This window comes from Rhinolophus sinicus, linkage group LG01 (genome assembly GCF_036562045.2).
Source record: "Rhinolophus sinicus isolate RSC01 linkage group LG01, ASM3656204v1, whole genome shotgun sequence".
Lineage (NCBI taxonomy): Eukaryota > Metazoa > Chordata > Mammalia > Chiroptera > Rhinolophidae > Rhinolophus > Rhinolophus sinicus.
Window position 1 is genome coordinate 38153199 of NC_133751.1, and position 16460 is coordinate 38169658.

General features: G+C 39.3%; 1 protein-coding gene across 8 annotated transcripts in view; it reads right to left on the reverse strand.

The window, feature by feature from the left end:
• The window catches only part of PLD1 (phospholipase D1), a 180299-nt gene that overhangs the window by 77734 nt on the left and 86105 nt on the right, over positions 1 to 16460 (reverse strand). For 5 of the 8 annotated variants that reach the window (XM_019735181.2, XM_074327913.1, XM_074327905.1 and 2 more), the window contains exons 9-11: positions 9426 to 9578; positions 7837 to 7986; positions 7025 to 7108 (exon numbers count right to left, since the gene is read on the reverse strand). In XM_019735181.2, the coding sequence (XP_019590740.2) occupies positions 7025 to 7108; positions 7837 to 7986; positions 9426 to 9578 (387 nt within the window). The remainder of the gene's footprint in view (positions 1 to 7024; positions 7109 to 7836; positions 7987 to 9425; positions 9579 to 16460) is intronic. The other 3 variants (XM_074327908.1, XM_019735163.2, XM_074327921.1) reach the window with 1 other exon arrangement.

Genomic DNA, 16460 nt, shown 5'->3' on the forward strand with positions numbered 1-16460 from the left:
AGGGAGTCCTGTAAGTGTTTGAAACAGGGTTTTAAGGACATAATGAGATTAAAAGCAATAATTTTATGCTGTATTTCATTCATGTTAAGGAAAATAAAAACCCAGGCATAAAGTATACAAATTAAACACATATTGAGTAAGATAAATAAGAAAACAGACAAATGGTGGGATATGTACAGTATAAACACTTACATACTTAATTCAGAATAGAAAACATTAGGTAATCTATGTCCAAACAAACCAAAAATGCAGCAATCAATAGTAAAAAATCGAAGATGACTTAAAAAGAGTTCTTTTTTTTAAGCAGTAAAGTCCATCACTGTGCACTGCTAGCTCACAGAAGAGATATGACCAACAACATATACATACTTGCAATTTTTTTAAGCACACATTAATTATGGATGGTCTCAGAGGACTTCGTTTTGGAGGCCACATCTAATGCTATGCTCAGCAATTAAGTCTTTCTGATCCTTTATTTAATACACAGCATTGTGTACCCTGTATGTAGGATATTCTACTAGATATCTTGGAAGATCTTCAGCTACCTCTCAAGGAAAATTCAATATTGAAGAACAGAATCTGACATACCATCTAGCCAGTAGTGATTTTACTGTTGTTTTGTTTTGTTTTGTTTTGTTTTGTTTTGTTTTACCTACTTTGCTTTTGTTTACCTACTTTGATTCCTCAGCCTGGAGGGAGAATCTAAAAAGGGCAGTGGCACAGATAGAGACAATTTCAGAAGTCCTCTAGTTTAGGCTTAAGGAGAATGCCTGGGATCTTCTGGCAGTGACAGGAGTGGTAAAGAGGGGTCTGCAGGCTCCAAAAATTCTGAGGGAGTGGAACCTTGCTCCCCAACTGGAAAACAGGTTCCAAGAGGACAATGTAAATATCCATTGCTTGGCTATGGGCAGCTGTCATTGAAGAAACTGTATTGGCAGAGCAGGGTAAACAAAGCTCCACCTTTTCTAGCTAGAGGACTGAAAAGGGAAGACACAGGGAACCCAAAACTAGTGGGGAAATCATGGAGAGGAAGGAACTCATGAAATCAACCCTATAAAGTTGTTTATGACTTCTAGCTCATTCCCAACTGCCCACACTTGGATTTGATCCAAAATATTGTACCAGAGTTAGAACTAAAAAATAGAGCATTTCCCAAATTGGCCATTAGGTGGAGCACATGGGGGACAGATCTGAAGAGCACTTGCAGAGGCTTTGAAAATACAACTTGGCATTAAAAACACCAAGAAGACAGGCTGGAACATTGTGCCTGAACCCAACTGGGCCAGTTGCCTGCTAAAACAAAAATATCAACATTCTCTATCAAATTTAAATAAGATCCAGAGTCACAATATTCAAAACTTCCAGAACAGAATAAAAAAATTACTTGGTCTACAAAGAATCAGAAAAACCTCAAATTTCAGGAAGATAATAAACAGAGAAAATGACACAGATGTTGGAATTAGTTACTTTAACTCTTTGTCAGACGTCAAAAAAATGTTTCAAAAAGTAAGGTTGAATACTCTTAAAATGAATGGAAAGACAGACAGTCTCAGCAAAGAACAGATACAAAGAAGAACCAAAGAGAAAGTTTCAAACTGAAAAATACAATTACCAAAAACACTAGAACTCTCCCTGGATAGGCTCAATACCAGAACAGAAGTGACAAAGGAAACAATCAGAAAGTTTAAAGGTCAATAAATAGAAATTATCTAATCTGAATTAAAAAGAGAAGGATTGAAAAAAAAAAATGAACAGAGCCTCAGAGACCTGTTGAAAATACTAAAAGACATCTAAGCCACCAGAGACTCAGAAGGAGAGGAAAAAGAGGGAAGTGCAGGAAAAAAAAGTTTAAGAAATAGTGGCTGAAAATGTTTCAAGTTTGGTGAATGACATAAACCTACAGACTAAAGAAGCTCAGTGAACCCCAAACGGGGTTCATAATTCAACTGCTGAAAACTGAAAACAGAGAAAAAATATTGAAAGCACCCAGAAGAAAAACTATTATTATTTAAAGGGAACAATGATTCAAACAACTGCAAATTTTTCATCAGAAACTATGGAGGCCAGAATGAAGTGGAACAACTTGTAACTAGAATGTATAAAGATCTCTCACAACTCAATAATAAGGAGACAATTCAATAAAAAAGGAAAAGAAATACTTGAACATGTTTCTTAAAAAGCTAAACAAATGTTCAAGAATCACAAGGAAATATGCTTAACTTGAAAACAGGTTGCAAATGCAGATTAAAACGAAAATGAGACACTACGACATACCCTTTAGACTGGCTAACATTAAAAAAAGATAACAATACCAAGCGCTAGCAATGAGAAGGAGGAACTCTCATACATTGCTGGTGGGAATGTTAAATGGTACAGCCATTCCAGAAAACAGACTGACAGTTTCTTAAAAAGTTAACAGTACACGTAGCTCTTAGTGTTGATATAATACACCGTGTTTCCCCGAAAATAAGACCTAGCCAGACCATCAGCTCTAACGTGTCTTTTGGAGCAAAAATTAATATAAGACCCGATCTTATTTTATATTATATTATATAAGACCAGGTCCTATATTATATTAAAGTAAGACCAGGTCTAATTTTTGCTCCAAAAGACGCATTAAAGCTGATGGTCCGGCTAGGTCTTATTTTCGGGGAAACACAGTAGTAGCTAAAATCTACTTTCTAAGACAAGGGTTGGCAAACTATGGTCCATGAGACAAATCTGGCCATAGGGTGTTTTAGTATAGCCCATGAGCTAAGAATGATTGTTACATTTTCAAAGGGTTATTAAACACACGCACATGTACACACACAGGAATATGCATCAGACTGTATATGACTTGAAAAGCCTAAAATATTTACTATGTGGCCCTTTACAGAAAAAGTTTGTCAACCCTGTTGAAAGTCAGTGGCTTTCAAACTTTTTAGATCATGATCCACAGGAATACATTACACATCCATCCCAATAACTTCATCTGTCTGCCTATCTATCTATCTATCTATCTATCTATCTATCTATCTATCTATCTATTATTTACTATTGACATAAAAATTTCTCAAAATAATAGCCCTGAAACCACATAAGCTGCAGTTTTCCTTTTTCTTCTCTTTCTTTTCTTTTCCTATCCTATCCTATTCTTTAAAAAAAAAAAAAATTCTGAGCATAACCACTAAATTATTTTCATAAATATTAATAATTACTAATTGCAACCCACCATTTCAAAAACACTCACAACATTGAAATCAACTTAAATGTATTCTCTTACTTAGAACAGTCTTAGCTTGTGAGGCCGTCAATAATGAAATGTTGATTTTGTTTTTCACTTTGTCTCCAGCCCAGTTGCTCACCTCTCTTCTGTTGCTCTTCCTTTGATAAACTTCCCATTTAAAAACATTTTTGTTTTTCTTCTTCATTCTCCAATTTTATGAATCCTGTCTATCTCTGACCCGTTTAATGCACAGATTCAGTATAGACATTGTGGGAGACCCCACCAGAACCCCCATCCAGGACAAGCCGGACAGAGAACCCATCTGGGCAAAGACGCAACACACTTGCTCCACGCATCCCTGCTGGACAGTGCTAACCAGCATGACCGTATCAAGAGGAAAGCAGAGCTGAGCCTTGCTCTTTGGATTGGTCCTAAGTTACAGCAATTTAGCAGTGGGGCTGGAAGCTGCATCTTGGTCTCCTACCTCATGTTAGAACGTCCTCCAAGGAACACAGGATAGTTAGTGCACAGGTGATTTGAAACAGGAGCAAACGCGGAAAAGACATAAAAGTGTGTGTTCTTCCAATTGATTCACATAAACAAGTGAAGAATGGTCACTCATATTTCTATAGAAATTACCTCTTTTTATCCTTTAAACATCTAGGTAGAATTTTACTCTTCACCAGGATTTTCAGATAGTCGGGGCTGTTTAAGAAAGCATACTCTCTTCTAACTCGATGGTCCATCTTAGGATTTACCTCTTTCGAAAATGTCTCCTGACTAAATCTACTGAAATCTGATTACGACTTTATCTAGCATCTTAAAATGTTTTTGTCAATCTTACTTAAAGAATCTCATTGATCACTAGACCCTCGGACACCAGGCAGTGCCGCTGGCTCCTCTGAGCGGCAGCTCTGTGACATGCGTGCTCTGGAGCAGACACACCTGGATCCAAGCCCGCGCTGGTTGGTACCGACTGTGGTGGCAGGCAGCTTCCTGATCTGCCCTGTTGGCTCTCACGTTTCTCATCTATAACACAGTCCTGGCATCTAGCAAGGATTCAACAAACAGTAGCTATTATTGTTAATGTTCCCTCGACCATACCTTAGAAACTACTCCTTAGAAAGGTGACCATGACTTGCTCCAACTTAGTAATGGTCAGGCCCCTAAGGTGGCCTGTGCGGAGACCCTGACCACTTCTCTCCTGTACCACAACAGCTTGCTCAGTGGTCTCTATAACCACTGTTCAATTCATCTCCTATACCATTCCCAGAGTGGTCCCTTTTAGAAAACAAATTTGATTCAAGCTCCCAAGCTTACATATTTTTAGTGGTTCCCAGGGTTCACAGGATTGAGTGCAAACTCCTCCGTAGCTCACCCAGTGCCCTTCATTATTTGGGCCTCACCCATCTTTTGAGTGTCATCTCCAATTACCATCCTAAAGAATACTGTGCTTAAGCTATGTAGGACCTCTTCCCTCCTCCAACGTTGCTGTGCTCACACCTCTATGCCTTGGTTCTGGCTGTCCCACTGCCTAAAACATTCATGGACAGTCTTCAACTGGCCAACTCCATCTCCGGGACCCAGGCCAGCATTCTCTGCCATGAAGCTGCTACAGCCTCCTCCCACAGGCTCAGTCACTGCCCCTTCCTCTGTACTCTCTCCATGCCTTCTGCTATGTCGATCCTCATTGCTGAGTTTTCACTGCTGAGTTTTTACATATGACTTCTTGACTCTGTAAGTTTTATGGCAGGGGCTCTTCTCACTCATCTTTATATGCACATGGCCTGGTTAAGGACCTGTCACAGAATGTGTGCTCACTGAATAGCTCTTCAATGAATAAGCAAATAAAGTAACAAATGAATGGATAGGTGGTAAAATCAAGGAACTAAGCACTTCTAGGTCTCAGGTTGTTTCTCGGTTGACTATATCTGCCTTTGCTTGCATAATAATTGTTTTAGAAACAGATCAATACCATTTTCACTTAAGTATATGATGTCTCTTAAATTAGAGTAGAAGTTTCTAAAGGGCATGTGCATTCTCTAACTATGCTTATCACTCTCTCAGATCCAAACTTGTCAGGGTTTGTAACGCTAAGGGAGCATTTTTGAATGCTCCCTTTTGCAATATACTTGCATAACAAGGATTTTCTTCACTTGTTATGAGGGAAGTTGCTACAAAGGTTTTATTTCAAAGGGAGTATTGTAATAAGATGTTATCTTAGTGCAATCATGAACAAGAAATAACCTCCTGATTTATTTTTTTTCTGACAGTAAAAGAGAAAACATTCAGGGTTCCATCTCTTCAGCTGTTCAAATATGAGTCCGTATTTTCTTGTTCAAAGCTTGAAAGGGGATATTATTTTCTTGCATAAAACAGGAAAACATGGGCACAGTGGAAAAACTATCTTCAATCTCTCTCATGTCCTTGTCAAACTTTCAGAAATATTTTTTAAAGGAATATAGTAAAATACTAAATTTGAATTTATTCTCATAAGTGTTTAGAAAGTATTCAACTGAAGAAGTAGCTTCTCAGTAGGAAACTTTGTTTTACTCTTGGTAACTGACTGAAAGACACAATTGAGCAAGAACATAAAGGCTAGGATTAAGCGCTACTCCATAAACATGAGAATCAATAGAGTTGTAGAAGTACTGACCATCATATTGACTCTGGATTAATGATTCTCAACTAAGAGAGACTTTGTTCCCCAGGGGACATCTGACAATGTCTAAAGACATTTTGGTTATCACCACGGGCATCTTACTGTTGGCACCTAGTGGGTAGATGCCAGGGGTATTGATAGTGCTAAACATCCCACAATGCACAGAACACCACCCCATAATAAAGAATTATCAGGCCCAAAATGTCAGTAGTGCCTAAGTTGGGAAAGCGTGCCCTGAAATGACAGAGTTTCATAGCAGTGAGGCAAAACAGTAGAAGACGATGAGTTCACCTTCCTAACTACTCTCCCATCCCCGCCAAATCTAGAATTAGGAGGAAATGATGATAGCTTCACAGTTCATATATAAGGTAGCACCTGGAAGGAAAGAGGATAGGGAAAAACAGGGGCATTTCAAGCAACAGGGGCATTTCAAGTTCTTAGAAGGAAAACACATATTAAACATTTCTGTTGCAGTCAGTGTTGGCATCTGCAATGGTTTTTAACTGTACCGGCAGATGGGTAACGGGAACTCAAGTCAGACTACAAAGCCTACACCAAGTCCAGGAGTATAGTTTCCCAATAGCTACATGAATTTTAGATATGAGACTTCTAGTAACTGTAATAAGCATCATAACTCTCACGGATATTTTTAAAGGAGTTCAGAAAGTGGAAACCTGATATATCTCCAGAAAAGCTGACCAGGCCTAATCATTACCAAGGACATTTTAACAGCAAAGGGCAAATGGAACTATTCCAATTTCAAAGGAACAATTCAGAAGAAGTATATTCACTGGCCCTGGTGACAGATATACCAAAATAAGGAAAGACTACCCAAGGAAGATTATTTTCCATTAGTTCTACAACTCTATTTGCATTGCAACATAATCTTTACTAAAATGAATATTGGGTGTCTGCTTCTAAATAGAAAGGCAAATACAAAATTGTTCAAGCTAAATATTGTAAGACTATATTTGGATGCCAAGTGTTTGGAAAAGACCTTTCATTGGAAGCTATTAGAATTAATTGGTTGGGATGTTGGCCAAACCATCTGTAGGTACTGCCGGTTTTCATAATATATGATTCTGGCAGCATAACATTCTGTACATTCCTAAACATAGAGACCTCCAAGCACAACCCCATGGACAGATACTAACCACCAATCTGTGATGAAAATCTCTTCTTCTGCATTTTCCATTGCATTTGCAACATCTTCAAAATATCCTCTGGCATTAACATACCTGAAAAACAAATTTGTTTGTTTATTTATTTATTTATCTATCACAAAAACAAAACAAAAAAAGAAGACACATATCTTATGGCAAAGCCAAAGCTGGAAGCCACTGCCCAGAGTCTCTACACAACCACCAGTTTACTTAGTGTAACTGGAAAACGAGGACTGAAAATAAGCACCGTCCATCTGCTATGTAGGAAGTACAGTAAGTAGACAGAAGTAAGCAACCCGATTCTTTTCTGCTGAGAGAACAACAAATCGATTGGTCTCATCGTATAGGGGTCAGCTGAATTCTCCCATCCGGAACTCACACATAGTTGTTCTTCTGAGACTGAAAACAGACCAGTTTCCAATTCATGGGTAGAAAAACATGCTAAGCATGATTTTATTAAAAAATATATATATATGGCAAGTAAATTATTTTTCTTAAATTATGGCTAATGACTTAAATAAATCTTCCATTTCCATCTTTAAGAAAATGTATACAGTTAGCTTTTAAAATCAAACTTCAAAATCTAAAGCTAGCTATCTAAAGTTTACTGTTAAACATCTTAAAAACAAAAATTAGAAAACTAATCAATGTTTCGATAGTCCTGTTATATAAAGAAAGGCCCTTGTTAAGTATAATGCATTTTATCTTTTCACAGCTTTGAAAACTGATTCCAGGTGAATTTAGAGCATTGTAATATTAGATGCTATGACTACCTTGACAGTCTTAGAGCACAAAGATCTTACCATTTAGCTAAAGTGTTCTCTTGGATAGCAGCATATGACCCAAATCGATGATCCTTGAGAAAGTTGGTTCCATGTTTATGGATGAATTCTTCTATAGCCCCTGCCCACCATCGAGCATGTCTATAGCTGTTGCATTTTAAAATAAGTGTCCTTCAAAGAAAAGCAAAAATGTGGAAGAGAATGGTCAATCTGTGTTCTCTCTCTTTAAACAAATTTAAGAACGAAACATGTCCTGTTTGTTTTGGTATGACAGACACAGTCGAAAATTTTTAAGCAAAGAGCACCTTACTTACATCATACAGGCAGACTTCTAAAAATTTTTGGCAGGATTTTAAAATATAGCCAATGTCGCAAAAATAAATTTTCAGGTTACTTATTTACTCATGAAAACATGTGTAAAGGTACTTACAAAAGTAAGTACCTTTTGTACAGGTACTGCGGCTGTGCTACGCTGTGAGGAGGGTAATGAGAGAGGTATAAGGTGAGGTCCTATGTCTTGGTGTTAGCGAGTTGTTGGCTCCTGTAGAGGTCATTTCCCTTTATACTGTCTGGTGTCCATTCCCTTGGCTTCTGGGAACAGCATTCTGATTGTGCTTTAGCAGAGTAATCCCTTCCCTGTTCTGAGTCCACCAAAGCCAAGCAAAATGGCATATTCCAGCCTCCTGATCCCAAAGACTGGTCCAGGGATCTGTTAGGGAACAGTGAGAACTGTGGCCTGATTTCTGTGGTCCTCCACAAAGCAAAAATGCATACCAGGAGGCAAGTTTAACGGCAGCATCTTTGCATTTCCAATAACCAATCCTGAACCTTCCGTTGTCAGAGGAGATAAGTTCCAAATCTTTTTACACACCCACTCACACCTATGCAAGTGTATATTAGTTGTGTGTGTGTATGTACATATATATGTACATATATGTGTGTGTGTATATATATATATATCAATGTGAGTAAACAGAGAAATGTATATATATATATATATATATATATATATATATGGAAATATATATATATTTATATATATGAGGCTGAACTTTACAGAGACAAATGTATGTAGAAAAACACATATATAACAATCTTCCAGAGAAAAAACATATATATCAACACACACACATACTCACTAATAAAATCTACAGTAAATGTACCCTTGAGTATCCTTTCAAGGTATATGTCTGTAAACAGAATTTTTCTAAATCAGATCACTTTTTAAGTGTTTTGTTAATTAAAGAATAATCAATTCATAAAGTAAAATTTTATGTTTAAAAATATGAGCTATCACTCCTTAATTTATCTGTTTGACCAAATGGTATTAAGTAGTCAATTTTGTTAAAACAGGCATATATCAACACACAGAAGAGTTGATTCTGACTGTTGCACATAGGATAGTCTATCCTTAAAATTTTATTACAAGGAAAAAGTAGTTTCATTACTTTTGATTGCGGATAAGTTCTAAATAAAAATTTTCAAACATTTAAATTATTTCACCTCCTTCTTCATTTAAGGTTGGAAGAAAAACTTTGTTTTGAAGAGATTTTAGTAAAAATATCTTTTGACCAAAAATATTTACTTTTAAAAATATTTGAAATTTCTACCTTGAAAGGTTATCAATTCGGAGTCCATATTTCGTCTCTGTCTCCTTCCTCCCCACCTTAATTCTGAACTCTTTATCCACCAGCAGGACAAAGGCAATAGCACCACTGTCTGGTTTCATATACAGTAAAAAGGAATCTTTTACTATCAACCACCTGTGAGAAGACAATAAATATTTTTCAAGTTGCATTGAATTACTGAAACAAAAAGAACAAATTATATGACAAATCTACTAGCAGGTGGTAGACAAAATTTTATCTTTTACATAGGGGATTTATTTATTTTTTTAAATCACTGTGAAACAAAAATCAATCCAAAACCTTTCTATTACATTTTTCTAAGAAGTACTGGCACCAAGCAATTCCTAACAGTTCATTAGCTTTTTAAACACGAATGGCAAAGCCTGGAAGAATGCCCCCAATACCGGCAGGTGCCACTCACGGGATGTACAGCAGGAGCCCCCACTGTTGGAAGAATGGAATGGGTTAGTATTTGCTAAAATAAACTATCACAGAAGAGGCAATAAGCTTCTTAGTAAAATCCCCCTTTAAAAAAATCTAGCAAGCATCCAACACTCCATATAGTCTGTTGTTCATTTCAAATGATTTGTAGTTTTAGGGACCATTAATAAATGATGCTCAATGAGACACAATCTCCCCAAAGTATATTTCCATTCAATTCAATATGTATTTAAGAGCTTCATAATGGAAAAGTACAGGGATAAGCTAGGAGTTAGGGTAGAGGTAGAAACAGCTCAAAGATATGTTCTCACACATGTTCTCAAAGGATCTTACTGAGCTAGTAGGGCACAAACAATGATAATTCTAGGCTGAACGGGGTAGGTACTAGATGAGAAAAGTGAACATCAATGGGTGCGAGGAGAAAGAAGCCCTCAGTTCTAAGAAAATGAGCTAGTGGCATTCTCCTGAAGCGATGGTGTCTGAGCAAGGCCAGGAGGGACCCCATCACAGAGGGCCCAAAGTCAGGTGGTCAAGGTAACATCCCACATGGAGGCAAGAGTTAGCAAAGGCTTTGAGGTATGGAAATGCTGCTTGCGTTGGTGAGGCCAGGGTCTCAGGCAGAACAGGAAGGGAACACGGGCCAAGGACACAAAGCCATGCTGACGAGGCTGATTTTACATCATGGAACCAGTGTTTCCCAAACTCGCCCGATCATTAGAATCTCTTTAGATGCTTGTCAACAATAATAGATTTCCAGACCCCACCAAAGATCCATGAGAAAGGCCTGACAATCTGTGTTCTTATTAAATAAGGGAATCCTTATGTCCTGCCAAGGCACTAGGACAATAACATCACTGGAACTATGTTTCAGAAACAAAGGTGTAAAGGAGAAAGGGGGGTGTAGTGTGGCAGGGTAGCAAGCGACGGCAGTGATACAGAACAGCTCTGTTCACGCTTTCCTGAGACTATGCATCACCTGAGGTCCTGCCCAAGATGCAGACTGGAATTCAGTAGGTCTGTGGCAGGGCCTGGGACGCTGCATTTTTAATAAGCTCGGAGGCAATGCCCACACTAGGACCACACTTTGAGTAAGAAGGGTGTAGATGACAAGCAGGACACTGACAGTGGAAAGAGGAAGAGGGAGAAGACAGGATTCATACAAAGTGACAACCAATGGCAACTTTGTCTTGCTGCACATAACACCCTATATTCATATTTAGCTGCAGTTGTGTAGTGATCAAATGACTCAGTCAGGAACTGAATAAAGTAATAGTGGGCATAGCATATCACATATGAGGCAAAGTAAAGCACATTATGGAATAGGTGAGGCCAGGACGCCAGAGCACAAATGAAGTAATATTGTAAATGTAACATGGGAACTCCGCGCTGAAAAGAAATACATAATAAATATGTACTGAAATTGCTACTCACATGATGGTTTAGTGGCTTCATAATTTGGATTTAATATAGACAAATCTACACTGATTTCCATACAGTTTCATTTTTGTTTTGTTTTTTAAATATAGGCTATCTCCTTCCCAATAAAAGGGGATGGGATGGACTTAGGGTAACTTACAGTAGAAGACATGCATGTGATATGGTATAAAAAAGGAAAAAATCAAGATCACAGAAATCAAATCCCTAACCACAGTGCTAATACAATTATGGTGATGGCACACCAATGTGGGTCTGAGCCTCTGGTTTTTCTTATCAAATGAATAAATTGAAGAATTAAAGAGATCTCCTCCCCTAAAATTAAATTCCTAAGGAAGTTTCTTATTTGGGACCTAACATAAGGCAACTAAACAAATGGATATAATTCTCGATAATTTTCAGCAAATGCAAAAATTATACGTTTTATAAGAATGATCACAACATTGCTCAATGTAAATGCCGAGGCCGTGATATCAAACAGGAACTCAGTGATTCTCACGGCCACGGCTGAGTGACGAGTCCAGACATACACCTGCCTATTAACAAAACTCGGTTCAAGATAAAAGAGAGCAGATAGATCGCGTATCTGTTAACATTCCTGCTTTAGCTGTTGTCCCTTTTCTCAGCTTGACTTTGATGCAAGCTGGAGAGCAGAGAGTGTGGCACAGGCCCAGAGCACTGGTTGGCGATGCTGCTGACTGGGAAAGAGCCACAGGCTTTGAAAACCACAGCTGGCAGTCCCAGCTGAGAAGAAAGTCAAACATACCAGACTTGTGAACTTGCCTGTCTGCAAGTCAAGGATACCTGGGTGACATCAGAGCTGATTCCTGCCAGAGCACCACACCAGAGACAACAGTGTGGGATGACAGTGGAATGACCCATATCCAGGTACAAGAGCTCCCATTGTCACCATTACAAAACAAATCTCAGAAATGCTCCTGAGAGCACAGGTTCGTAGCCGAACTACCAGGGCCAAGGGCTGCGAAACATGTCCTCAAGAATAGGCCACCAGGTACCACCGTGCAGATGTGCCCTGCACATGGATGCCTGCTGGTAGAGGGCACTGGTGTGGGCAGCATCACCCTGCAGGAACGGGCATTTTGCCCTAATTTGCACACAGGCTCTGAATAGGTTATGAACAGTCTTGTTCAGCAATGGAAATGAGACGGCTGGGTGTGTTGCAGGGCAGGGCACTGCTCAACTCTAGGGAGTGCCCTTCATGTGGTAGCTATGTGAATGGTTCCTCTCTTGCTCCTCCAAGATGTGGCAGCCCAGAAATATGGAACTGTTTAGTAGTCACAGCTGGATTTCAAGGTTGAACAAAAGACAATGGTTTCTGTTTTGACAATGATGAGACGTTCTTTTTCATAGTGATTAGCTATTAAGGTAAACTGACGCCTGGCCTTTATTTAAAGTGCTTCTTAATTATCCCTGTCATTAACACTGCTCTGATTTCTTCCCTTTCTCTCTTTTGTCAACAGATGGGTTTTTTTGGTTTTTTTTTCTTTAATGAGAGGATATGCGTCAAGAAAGGGATCTATTAAGTAGCATTTTGCGCGTCAGCACTGGCTGCACGGGGATTAGGCACCTGCGTTCCCGTCAGCCTCCCTACACTCTAACCCCAGCTCTGCCCCGGTCTGATTGTGTGAGCTTGGGCAACTGGGCCTGAAGTCTAAATCCATAAAATGAGAGTAACAGCAATGCCCACCGTCTGTGTGCTCGTGCACATTCACTGAGATGATTCATGTACGTTGTGTAGAACAGTGCCTGGCACCAGTAAGTCTAAGCTCTTAGGACTGTTCTTGTTCTAAACCAAGTCCTGCCGTGGCATCAAAATGCAGAGGGGCCTGCCATTACCGTCTCAGCCTCGTCTCCTCCTGTTCTCTCCCTCCACCCGGGTCTGGCTGCTGCTCATTGCCCAGCTTGATGTACTCTGGGCTTCAACATTCGCTACTCCTCTGCCTAGAAAGTTTCTTCCAGATCTTCCCATAAATGGTCCCTTCCTATCAATCAATCCTCTGCTTAAATTAGAGGCCCCAAGGTGGCCTCTAATTTGCACACAGGCTCTGAATAGGCTGGAAACCGTCTTGTTCAGCAATGGAAATGAGACAGCTACTCCCTGACTACTCCACCTAAAAAAGCCGTGCCCATCCCACCACCCACCCCCAACCCCCGATGTTTACCTTTTTCACAGGACTGTCTGGCATTATTTATTTGACTGCTTGTTCATTGTCTGTCTCCTCCACTAGGAAGTAAGAACCACGAGAGCATGTTCGCTGGTATCTACCCAGGGCTGGAATAACCATCCAGTGGCCCAGAGCAAGTCTTCAGGCAAAGCAACCCTCTCACCTCAATAATAGCTGCACGAATGGGTCCCAGAGTAAATGAAATTTAGATACTGTCACCATCTAAAAACTTTAATTCTTGGGCTAGCTCATAGTTCAGTAAACGCTAACTTTATTTCTTGAAATCTATAGATCTCTTTCTCTGAAGACATTACTTGAGATAGGAAAGTTATCATCTAGTCCACTATCAGGTGCAGAGAAATTACTCGATAGATGCATTGTTTCAGCAGATGTTTAAAATTGTGGGAAGAAATGTTCGGTGTGTTTGCCTTTTTCTTCCTCCTTTCACTTGTCCCTGAGACAAAGTCATTATGAGACTTGATTGAAAGTTTGATGGCCCATTTGCCTTATCTCTATTTGCCAACATAAAATAAATAAGAAAGTGATTACAATGTTTCTTATTTTATACAAAAATAAAAAAGAGAGTTATGAACAAGTGTCACCATTAAAAAGTAACTCCCATTTAGACACCAATAGTCTTCTCCTTTGGGAAACTTTCTAATTTCATCGGCTATATCTTGTCATTTTTATTTGGTACTGATATTTTATATCCCACAAATGTGACTCAGGAAATAATAATTAAAATGGTACCAAGACTTCAATCTTCAAGGAAAGATTTATGTAATTTCCAATGATTACACATTTTATTACAGGGAAGATCACGTATTTTTAGATTATCCTGGTTGAAGCCTGATTTAATCCAAAGTTGAAAAGGGAGGGAGGTGTATTTCTTTTGTATAACAAGGTCTTCCCCTATCTTTTCTGGCTGTCCCCTCTCATAGAGGTTATCACTCGCATGTCAGCAGCTTGACTCCTGGAGCTAAAGCCACCCCCTCCTGTCCTCAAGGCCCTCACTACCTTACTGCCCTCTTGTCCTTCAAAGCTCTGTCACCACCTGCATTCGTATCATTTACACTACTCGTCAGCTTCACCACTGCCTCCATTCCCCTCTCGTAGAGTTCCGTGAGGACAGGGACTTGGTCTGGTTCACACTGATTTCCCAGCAGCCAATACACAATGTGGCAAGCATTAGACACTCAATAAATGACTGACTGGACCAGACCAAGGCTTCCATTTCTTGAGTAGATGTCTTAGGTTGGGTTGCCCCAGAAGTCTATTCTGAGACACGGATGTAAGTGAAAGTAGTTTCCAAAGGGGCTTATTAGGGAAAGCAGGAAGGGAGCCATGAAGAAGGTGTTTTGATGCGCCTTATTGTGGGCAGTGGGGCTGCAGATCTGCCAGGGAGCTCCAGGAGACAGTGTAGCACTTGCGGCAGGATCGTCCCACCCATGGGGTGAGGGGGTTGGACTCCTGCCAGCTCTTGTCTGACGGCTGCTCCTGGGGGTTAGAACACTTCCGGCCTGCTCTGCACAAAGGCCGCCCAGAGCAAGTCTTTACTCAAAGACTCGCAGGTGTTTGCAATCCAAAACCTTGCGGTTGGCGTGCAGCAGCGACCTTAGGGAAAGATGAGGCTGGGGGAGGAGCTCACGGGAGGAATATGCACCAGGGCCCCAGTGGGTGGGCAAGACCAGCCTCCCGGAAAGGCATGGTGGGAGCAGAAAGCACTGGAAGGGCAGGCTGAGTGCACTCCATTCCTCTCCTGGCTTGCCATTTGCTCTGAGTATTCCCCCATTCGTGTACAATGGGGGTGGGACAGGGTGGGAAGACACCTCAAGTGGGAGTCTCTGAATTTCCTATGATGTTATTTATACCCCAGGTTTATGGGGACATTTATATAAGTTCCAGAAGTTTATCTGAAAGCAAATATTTTATAGTATATTATTTCCCTTTTTATTTTAGTAAAATTGTTTTTTATAACACGGACATTTTTAATTTTCTCTAGTTTAATCTTTTCATCTTTTCCTTCTGATTTCTTCTATCCTTCCAAAACCCAGGAAAATAAGAGCCCAACTTAATGGCATTTTTTTTGGTGGTAGTCTATCTTAAACATGTTTAAAGTTTTAAGTTGATATATTTTCAATATACACATAGCTCACTGTCATATTTATACATGAGCTCATATATATTTTTCAAGGTTAAAATAACATTTCTTAATATTTTTCAAAATCCCAGTAAATTCTTATTGCAACATTTTCAAGATTCATTCATGAAACAGCATGTATCAGTAGTTCATTCTTTTCTTTTCACTAAAAGTTTCAAACTGTTATTTAGATATATTTACATACAATAATATTTACCTTTTAAAAGTGTTCCATTCAATGGTTTTTAATATACTCACAAAATTGTGCAACCATCATGGCCACCTAATTCCAGATATTTTCATCAACCCAGAAAGAAACCCACTACCCATTACCAGTTTTCTTCTTTCCTTTTTATAGCTGAATAATATTCCACTGTGTGGACACACTACCTTTCGTTTAGCCACTCGTCAGTTGATGGACATTTGGGTTGTTTTCACTTTTTGGCTGTTCTGAATAATGCTGCTATGAACACTCATAACTAAGTTTTGATATAGGCATATTTTTTCAATTCGCTTGGTAAACACATAGGAGTGGAATTGCTGGGGCTTACGGTAACTCTCTGTTTAACATTTTGAGGAGCCATCACACTGTTTTTCAAAGTGGCTGTACCATTTTATATTTCCACCAGCAACGTATAAGGGTTCCAATTTTTCTACATCCTTATCAACACTTGTTATTGTCTATCTTTTTTACTATTAACCATCAAGTGGGTGTGAAGTTCTATCTCACTGTGGTTTTGATTTATATTTCCCTAATGACTAGTGATTCCAAGCACATTTACTTGTACTTATTGGCCATTTGTATTATACATGTTC